Raw genomic sequence first — 10,632 nt, 5'->3', positions numbered from 1 at the left:
CAGAAGTCAGCAAGTGGAAGATCCACAAGGAAGCTAAGAGGAAACAGGCGGTGAGTCAAGCTAAACAGGTCAATCAGCTATGAGAGTGTGGCTTCAAAGGACTCATAACCCACCAATAGGTACCTGGATTCTTAGAGGAATGCCCAAGTCAGAACAGTGTACCAGTTCAGGAACAAAACGGTGATCAAAGGAGGGTAGGTCAGATCTGGATTTGGACCAAATTGAAGAGCTTCCCACTGGCTAAAAGTGGGACAATTTGATGTTATTAAGAATAGTAATTACAATACATTCAAATACATCAAATATATTCAATATGACTTCATAATAATACAAAAAAAACTTAGTCACCATCAGAGAATGCTAAAGAATTAATTCCATGTTTTTGAAGTGTTTCTGATAAAGAAAGAAGCAAGCATGCTGAACTGAACATGAACTGAAGCCCAGAGGAATCGGAGAGCAGAGGAGGAAGTCCATCTTTGTAGGTGGAATTCGAGGGTATTAACCTAAGTGAAACAAGTCAGACAGGAAAAGAAAATACCATGTGACTCCACTTACATTTTGAATCTAAAAGCAAATAAGCCAACAGAACAGAAATAGACTCACGGATACAGAGAATAAATGAGTGGTTGCCAGAAGGGAGGGCGCTAAAGGGGATAAATAGGTGAAGGGAATATGCAAAAAATAAATCACTGGGCTGGCATATGCAGCATAAGGGATGTAGTCAAAAGTGTTGTAAACAGTTTGTGTGGGGACAGAGGGTTACTAGACTTGTTCAAGTGACCATTTCATAATATATGTAAATGTCAAATCTCTATGCTGTACACCAGAAACTAACATAGGATTGAACATCAACTAGGACACACACAGATTCACATATGTACTGCAATTAAAACTATATTCACATGGCCAGGCTCACCTGAGATAATGTACGCGAATAAAACACCTCAAGCAATGACTGGTGCAAAAGATATGATTGATGGATAAATCTTAATTGTGCCCTAATGGGTGATGATTCCAAAAAGAAACCAAATATTTAATCTTTCTTTCATACTTCACCCAAACCAAATATCCATGGCCCTGTTTTAAATAACTAGAATGATAATTTAAATACGTGGCCAAAGTATTCCCTAAAGTGAATTTGATGGCAGTAGGAATGATTTTGGCTGAGTGCCTCTCACACAGGAGAGGGGGCAGGGGTCTGAGGCAGAATCTTGGTTCCGTTTGGGGCAGAAACTCTCTTGGGCTCCTGCTCCATCATTCCCAGGACGTGGAGGACATTTGCACGGGAGATGATGCCCAGAACTCCAGTCACAGCACTCACCTTTCTCATCTAGGATAGAAAAAATGATTTCTTTTTATATTGTACACATTTAGAGAAAAAAATCATGAAGTCATGTTTACTCATGGAATTCACCATCATCCAGCTGAAGAAAATGAAATTTGCCTAAATGCCACTATAACTTGTGCCTACTCAAAATTGTTGTCCTCCAAAGATTTTCATGATTTTATAAGTTGATGCTATCCACCCTTGATAGAGTTCCTACATAATGAACAAATTGATTAAACATAGAATGCACCATGTCAAAGGATATCCAAAGGAATTAAGGAAAAGAAGCAGGAGGAAAATGTCCTGAAAAAAATCACTTCCTCTAAGTGTTATTCCAGCAGAAACTACTGTATAAACTACTAGTATAAAAATGAGAAAATGCCAATGCCTGAAAATAATTTGAAAATTTAGGAGAATTCATTGGCAGCAGGAAACACAGATAAAAACAAAAGGGTAGAGATTTAGCACCTTATGAAAGTAAGGGCAAATGGGGAAACAAAGAATCCTACTGCTCATTATGTTTCATTGGTAAAATCATTTCAAGATACTTAGGCAGATAAGTGGATAAATAATATGTGATGCAGTTGCTCATGAAGAGTGCTGAAGGGGCAGAATGATTTACAGCAAGGACAATTCACCCTCCTGTTCTCATGGAAGTTATGTATGTAGGCAGTCCAGACCCACAGAGACTTGGTGAAAAAACTGCAACAGAAGAGAGGAATTGTCATGGATTATCAATCCTCTGTTCATGGGGTTCTCAGAGCAAGAATACTGAAGTGGTTTGCCATTCCCTCCTCCACAGTAGGTGAACCATTAACTTCCAGATGTTCAAGCTGGATTTAGAAAAGGCAGAGGAGACAGAGATCAAATTGCCAACATCTGCTGGATCATAGAAAAAGCAAGAGTTCCAGAAAAACATCTATTTATGCTTTGTTGCTATGCCAAAGCCTTTGTGTGGATCACAATAAACTGTGGAAAATTCTTCAAGAAATGGGAATAGCAGACCACCTGACCTGCCTCCTGAGAAATCTGTGTGCAGGTTGAGAAGAAGCAGTTAGAATTGGACATGGAACAACAGACTGGTTCCAAATCAGGAAAGGAGTACATCAAGGCTGTATATTGTCACCCTGCTTATTTAACTTCTAGGCAGAGTACATCATGAGAAATGCTGTGCTGGATGAAGCACAAGCTGGAATCAAGATTGCCAGGAGAAATATCAATAACCTCAGATATGCAGATGACACCACCCTTATGGCAGAAAGTGAAGAACTAAAGAGCCTCTTGATGGAAGTGAAAGAGGAGAGTGGAAAAAGTTGCCTTAAAGCTCAGCATTCAGAAAACTAAGATCATGGCTTCTGGTCCTATCACTTCATGGCAGATAGATGGGGAAACAGTGAGAAACTTTGTTTTTTGGGGCTCCAAAATCACTGCAGATAGTGACTGCAGCCATGAAATTAAAAGACGCTTGCTCCTTGGAAGAAAAGTTTTGACCAACCTAAACAGCTTATTAAAAAGCAGAGACATTACTTTTCCAGCAAAGGTCCATCTAGTCAAAGCTATGGTTTTCCCAGGAATCATGTATGGATATGAGAGTTGGACCCTGAAGAAAGCTGAACACCAAAGAATTGATTCTTTTGAACTGTGGTGTTGGAGAAGACTCTTGAGAGTACCTTGGACTGCAAGGAGATCCAACCAGTCCATACTAAAGGAAATGAGTCCTGAATATTCATTGGAAGGACTGACGCTGAAGCTGAAACTTCAGTACTTTGGCCATCTGATGCAAAGCGCTGACTCATTTGAAAAGACCCTGATGCTGGGAAAGATTGAAGGCAGGAGAAGGGGACGACAGAGGATGAGATGGCCTGGTGGCATCACCGACTCAGTGGACATGAGTTTCAGTAGACTCTGGGAGTTGTTGATGGACAGGAAGGCCTGGCGTGCTACAGTCCACAGGGTCGCAAAGAGTCGGACACAACTGAGTGACTGAACTGACTGAACTGATCAATCCTCTGTGCCCACAGTTATCCAACATTGTGGTCACCGGAGCAGCTTATAGATCACTTCTCTCCCATGGAACCAGGACTTCTTAAAATGGAAAGTTTAGAGTTGAGTAGAGTAATTGAACCGCAAAAATGAAGATGGAAGGAAAGGAACCTTAATACAGTAAGATTAAGATGAAAATTAATGAACTTGAAAAAATGTGCCTTTCTACTCAGGAATACACATCTAGATATCCACTTAAGAGGGGAAGATGTCCATTGCATAATATTCAGTATTTAACAAGGAGTATAAAGAAAGAAACAAGCTAAAGTGTCTCTATAAGCAGATTCCACAAGTAAATTGCTGTATGTTAATTGTGTTTAAAACAATTGACATAACTGAACTAGAATATGGAAGAACTGGGAAAGATGCTGAAGATACCTGCAGAGTGCATTTTGACACAGAGCTGGAGAACAAGATGAAACAGTGAAGTGTATTGCTGACTTTGCCAGGTGAAAGCAAACTCCCTCACCACCCTCCTGCTTCAGTCACCAGGGCCACCATAGCTAATTAACACAAATTTGGTGACTTATAGCAAAAGGAATTTTACTCTCTCTTAGGTCATAATGCTGCTGCTGCTGCTGCTAAGTCACTTCAGTCGTGTCCGACTCTGTGCGACCCCATAGACGGCAGCCCACCAGGCTCCCCCATCCCTGGGATTCTCCAGGCAAGAACACTGGAGTGGGTTGCCATTTCCTTCTTCAATGCATGAAAGTGAAAAGTGAAAGTGAAGTCACTCAGTGATGTTCAATTCTTAGCGACTCCATGGACTGTAGCCCACCAGGCTCCTCCATCCATGGGACCTTCCAGGCAAGAGTACTGGAGTGGGGTGCCATTGCCTTCTCCGTAGGTCGTAATGATAGACGTTCAAAATCAAGTTGTCAGCAGAGACCACTGCCCTTGAAAACTCTTGACAGACATTCTTCTTTGCTTCTTCCTGGAGGCTCCTGACATTTTGGGGCGTTCCTTCCCCTTTGCTGCATCCCGCCAACCTCCATCCAGTCTTACATGCCCTTTGCCCTTGTGTCTTTGTGTCTCCATATCATTTCCTCTTCCTATAAAGACCCCAGTCATTGGACTTAGGGCCTGCCTAATCCAGCATGACCTCATGCTAGCCAATTCGTTTGGAAATAAGATCATACTCTGGTTTTCTGGGTAGACATTATTTATTTATTTTTTTTTTGGAGACACTTTTCACCTTATTCTGTGTGTCTCAAGGGAATTTAAATTCTGCAGTCGCTGTTTTTGACTATTTGTACTGAGGAGGTTCAATTAGTTAATATTTTAAATCTAATGTATTACTCTAATTTCCCCCCTGTTTTATCAATTACTGGGAGATGTATGATACACTATTAGTTGGATGTATGTATTTCATTTTTAAATTAATTTCATTGGAGTGCAGTTGTTTTACAGTGTTTCATTAATGTCTACTGAACAGCAAAGTGAACTAGCTACCTATGCACATATATTCCCCCTTTGGATTTCCTTCCCATTCAGGACACCACAGCGTATTGAGTCCAGTCCCCTGAGCTATATAGTAGGTTCTCACTAAGTGTCTATTTTATACACAGTATCAATAGTGTATATGTGTCAACCCCAATCTCCCAATTATTTGGATGTATATATTAATTTAAATTATATTTTCTGTATTTTTCTAATAATCACATATCACCTTCAGACAGTGAAGAATCTGCCTGCAATGCAGGAAACTCCAGTTTGATCCCTGGGTTGGGAAGATCCCCTGGAGAAGGGAATGGCAACCCACTCCAGTATTCTTGCCTGGGCAATCCCATGGACAAAGGAGCCTGATGGGCTACAGTCCATGGGATCGCAAAGAATCAGATGCAACTGAACTACTAACTGTTTCATTTTCACTTTGGATTTCTAACCGGGATTACAATGATTTAGCATATATATTTAAGCTGATTTAGCACAAATATCTAAGTCTTCATTGAGTGTCAGGCCACACTGAAGACAGGGCAATATTTCTGTGCATCTAATGATAATAGATGCATAGAAAGGGCTGTGCTTGGAACACAGGTCCAGTTTTCTTACTCATCGGTTTTCCTCAAAACAACCAGTGGGGGTGGGATAGGGGAGGGGGATGGGCCACAGACCAAGATGTCACACCTGCTGCCCGGAGGACAGCTCTCCAAGGAGGGCCACTGGGTCCCTCTAAGTTCTCTTTCTTCTCTCCTGTTGACCCCCAGTGCTTCCTGAAGGGTTTCAGGCTTCTTGCCTCCTGTGTCTTGAATTGAGGGGAATCAGAGCAAGATTGGCCACTGGAGGGCAGCTTCCGGGGACCCAGGGAGTTGAGAGTCCCCATGCACTCAGAGCCCAAGTCTCAGCTAATTGGCCACTTGAGGCCTCTATTCCCAGCTAGCTCAGATAGATATATCTTCCCCAGCAAAGAGACCCTGAAGTGCAGGTTGAAGGACATACTACCCAGAGGATCAGATCTAAAGGAGCAAGTGAACTGAATCCTCCTATCTCTTACTTGTTCTAAGACCCAGGAGCTTTCTACAGAAAGAACATGGACATGGGACAGACCCTCACTGGGAACACAGGAGTCCTCTGCTAACCCCTCCCCACTCTCACTTCCCTGCACAGGAAGCCAGAGCTGAACAGGGCAGTGTCCTGAGCACCACGTCATTATCATCAACACAGACCTGGGTCAGGAGTCCCATCCTCCCCGGGAGCACAGGGTCCTGGGTGAGCCATGCCCCTCCTGACATCACAGGAGCAGTGTGGCCATCACTCAGCAGGGCATGGTCAGCATCACTGACAGGTGAGTCCTGGGGACCTGGAGCCTAATCAACACTGCCCCCCTCCACCCCTGCTGCACTGCACAGGGTCATTGAGGGCAGCCGGTCTGAACTTTAAAGAGAGTAGAAATAATCAGTGGGTCTCTTATAAATGTGGGGTTTCGTTCAGTGCCTGAGGCTCTGCTTTTCTGACAAGCTCCAGGCTCTGCTGGATGCTATAGGCCCTCAGACCACATGTGAGATCAGCTCACAAGGAAGGATTCAGCCATAGCTAATACAAATTGAGGCTTGCAGATAACAACTGAATTTTTTGCTTTATTAGGCAAGAATTTCTCAGGCTCAATTCACACAGGTTTACTAAAGCCACTAAAATAGCCTCACTGGATCATCTCAACAGGCCAAAGGAACATGTGAGTTTGTTTTTTATAACAAAGGTGGTAGCTTGGTGCCGGGGTCCAGCCCCAGTGGATCCAGGGTAATTCGAAGCAAGGACGGAGTTGGCGAGGAGAGATTTATTTATTTAGAGATATAAAGAGAGATTAAGAAAGAATAATGTAGTAGAGAAAATAGAGGAGAAAATAGGCTGTATTCCTTGGTTTACATAGAAAGCCAATAAAGCCCCTAGATAAGGGACTTGCACCATCTACATAGGTCGCAGGTGCCCGCTTGAATAGCGGAGGGTGCCCCACCTTGGGCTCCCTCTCGCCTGGGTCTTAGAAGCCCAGGCAAAAAAGTGGACATGGCGAGCCTCTATGCTCCTGATGGGAATTCAGCCTGAAAAAGGAGAATAAGAAAAGAACAACATGGGGGAGCCAAGCATCGGAGCAAGACCCACAACTTTATTTTCAAAGGCAGCTTATATACCCCAAGTTGTACATAAAGAAATAATGGAATATTCAGAGTTATGCAGGGGCAGCAGTCCTGACCCTTATTGAGACCAGGCTTTCCTTTTGCATACCTTCCTGTATACAAAAGGTCTCAGGTGATTTACATTATCTTCTGGCCAAGAGGCCTGTTAATATTTTTATGGCTCTTTCCCTAGATAAATGTCTATCAACCAGAAAACTCATTTTCCCTTGAAGTGTTTTTCCTTTCATCTACATCACCCTCAAAGTACTAAATAAACTTACATTCCTGTAGAACAAAGGTGCAGTGGATTATAACAAAGAAAATACTTAACTCAAAGATCTAATGTTGCTAATGCCAGGGCTACTACCTGTTTTTTCTACATACCAACTATATCAACAAATAAAAGATATGAAAACTTGGCAGCAAGTATTGGCTCAACAATGAAACCCTTAATCAGTTCTATTCTAATGATTTTGACTCCTCAGAAGGCCCTACATTCCTAGAATTTTTTAAGCTTCCTGTGCCTCTTGCGGTCGGGAGGCTGTCAACAATCACATGCGTAGCTGTAAGAGTCTGGATAAACCTGTCAGGCAGGCTAGAAAGCCATCAGAGGGGGTTTTGGATTGAAACACTCTTATTATGCCCAGGAGACTTACTATCTAAAAGCTCTAAATTAATTTTTCCAGAAAAAGGTGGTGGGGGGACAGCCCCCTGTTAATGTCAGAGGGCTTGGTGAAAGGCATAATATAGTAAGGCAGACAGATTCTGGTTTTGGGGTAGATGCTCGAGTAGGTCCAGGGAGGTTCCCTTGAGATCCGACTCACCTTTGCATGTCGGGTCTCTTCCTCATGACCTTTGCCACTGGCGGGATTCCTCATGCTGGCTCCTGGCAGCTTGGCTTCCTAGAAAAAAAAGCCAGTCACTCCTCTGGGGCTCCCCCAGGCATCCTAGGGTCACTGCTGTGATGACCCAAGGCCCCTGATGCAGACGAACTGTCCTGGAAAACAATCACAAACATGAAGCTAGGAACCCCAAAGATATAGGAGCAAGGCCAGTCAACCTGAGAATGGTGGAAGATGGTCACTCTGGTCACATTTGCCAGGATTATCTTCATGAGGACCTGGTCAAGCAGAGGTGGACAGCTAGGTCATGGCCACCTCAATTGTGAGCACAGGGGGACAGGAACTGGCTGGGTACCAGTGTGTGCAACCAACGTGTGTAGGGCAGACCCTCAACTCCACCCTGAGCACCAGCTCCAGCCCTGAATTTGAGAGGGATCTCCCTGGACATCCAGGTCAGACTGTCCTGCTCTGCTGTCTTGTGAGGGTGGGAGTCAAATAGCCCAGGAGAGGAAAGCTGGACAACCCCTATGGTCATCAACCACTCCTTTGCTGGAAAGTATAGAATCTCTCAGGGCACCTTCTAAGAAAACTTCAAGAGAAGTTCCTGAAGGAACGTGGAGGCCACCGCTTCTCTAGAGTAACCACTGACCACCAAGCCTCTGCTTGTGCACCCCATCTCCTTCCAAAGTAAGCCAGCTCGCGATGCTATAGATCTGGCCTCTAGACCACATGGGCTTTGCTCTGAAATGCACCTTCTTATTGATCCTCATCTACACTGCGGGAGACGCTGCAGCTCTGGGCCCTCCGTCCTTCACCACTCCTCCCCCCTCAGGCTGCATCTCCCCTGATAAGTCCTCTGGCCATTACAGAGCTGGTCCCCGTGTGCCATGAGAGTGTGGTGGTCAGCCCTGCTCAGGGCAGACCAGGGAGGTCTGGGCTGTGACAGGGACAGGAAGCAGCACCCAGCAGGAGGACCGAGACACTGAGGAGATGTGACTGTGTTGGAGGCTCCCCCGGCTCCAAGCATTCACTACACAGGGTGTGCAGAGGACCCAGGGGCATGGAAGTCAGGACAGGAGAAGACATGCCCATCTCCTGAATGAGTCACAGCCCCTTGTCCTGCTGCTTCTCAGACTGTGGGTTATTTCCTTCCCAAATTTGTCCAACACTAGAGGTCTCCTGAGATCCTCAAGGATGCACAGTGCTCTGGGGAGAGAACGATAGTGTAGTCCAGCTTCCAGACACTGATGCTGAGATGGGGCTTAGGGCCTGCAAGACAAAACGACAGAAATTCACCCGATCATTGCTAGTTCCTGCTCTCCTTCCAGCTTGGCCTTCCACGTGGGCAGGAAGCACTCAGTAAACATTTCCAAACTTTGTGAATTCAGTTAACAAGGAAAGAAAGTGCACAATTAGATGTTGAAGAAGGACACAACTCAGAAGCATCCCCTTGGGGATGGAAAGCATGTATTAGAGGAAGCCCAGGGGCTGCAATGCTCCTCACACTGAAGGTCCTGAACTCTGCAAAGCCCCTGACATGCCCCCACCACACAACGACAGCAGCTCAGAGTCTCTGACGAGTGAATGAACGTGCATAATTATAAACTAGCGAGCTGGAGCAAATGTCCCTTTCCAGGTCAGTGAGCTCATCTGGCAGCAGAGCTGGGCAGCTGGTGGTCCCTTGGCCAGTGGGCAGTGAGGCACTGAAGGGCTCCTGTTTCCCAAGAGAGCATGACCTTGTGGCCTTGACCTGCTCCCTCTCCCTGCCTCCCACCAGCTCTCTGCTCTCTGCCTCATGTCCCCCACCTCAGGACCATGTCAACCCCCCAAAATGGAAACCTCTCACTGATGCCTCTGCAGGAGTTTGTGCTGGATGGATTTCGGGGTGGCCCACAGACCCAGGCCCTGCTCTTTGCTCTGTTCCTGGCCCTGTACGTGGTGGCCGTCCTGGGGAACCTCACCATGATCGTGGTCATCACGCTGGATGCCCGTCTGCACTCCCCGATGTACTTCTTCCTCAAGAACCTCTCCTTCCTGGACCTGTGCTACTCGTCTGTCATCGCCCCCAAGGCCCTGGCCACCTTCCTGTCCTCCTCCAAGCTCATCACCTTCACAGGCTGTGCCACCCAGTTCTTCTTCTTCTCCCTGCTGGTCACCACAGAGGGTTTCCTCCTGGCCGTGATGGCCTATGACCGCTTCGTGGCCATCTGCAGCCCCCTGCGCTACCCCATCTCCATGCACCCCTCGGTCTGTGCCCACCTGGTTCTGGGCACCTACTGTGGGGGCTTCTTCAACTCCATTGTGCAGACCCCCTTAACATTCACTCTCCCATTCTGCAGCTCCAACCACATCAATCACTTCCACTGTGATGTGCCGCCTCTGCTCAAGCTTGCCTGTGCCGACACTACAACCAATGAGCTGGTCATGTTTGCCATCTCTGGCCTCATCATCGTGGGCACCACCCTTGTGGTCCTCGTCTCCTATGGCTACATCACAGTGACCATCCTGAGGATGCGCTCAGGAGGAGGGAGACACAAGCTCTTCTCCACCTGCAGCTCCCACATGACAGCTGTGTCCCTCTTTTATGGGACCCTTTTTGTCATGTATGCCCAGCCGGGAGCTGTGGAGTCCATGGAGCAGGGCAAGGTGGTCTCCGTCTTCTACACCCTGGTCATCCCGATGCTCAACCCCCTCATCTACAGCCTGAGAAACAAGGATGTGAAGGATGCCCTGCGGAGACTGGGGCAGAGACACACAGCCTCGTGACGGAGGGTGGCCAGAGAGACAGTGTCCTGAGGAGAGGACAAGA

The 10,632-nt window shown here is 46.1% G+C and overlaps 1 protein-coding gene across 1 annotated transcript; it reads left to right on the top strand.

Moving 5' to 3' along the window:
• Positions 1–9,638: 9,638 nt before the first annotated feature.
• LOC138428737 (olfactory receptor 9S13-like) lies at positions 9,639–10,589 on the top strand. The gene has a single exon (XM_069569544.1). The coding sequence runs from the start codon at positions 9,639–9,641 to the stop codon at positions 10,587–10,589; it is 951 nt and encodes a 316-aa protein (XP_069425645.1).
• Positions 10,590–10,632: the final 43 nt, after the last annotated feature.

Source organism: Ovis canadensis, chromosome 1 (genome assembly GCF_042477335.2).
Source record: "Ovis canadensis isolate MfBH-ARS-UI-01 breed Bighorn chromosome 1, ARS-UI_OviCan_v2, whole genome shotgun sequence".
NCBI lineage: Eukaryota > Metazoa > Chordata > Mammalia > Artiodactyla > Bovidae > Ovis > Ovis canadensis.
Note: the sequence above shows the minus strand (reverse complement) of the source record. Positions and strands in the feature narration are given on the sequence as shown.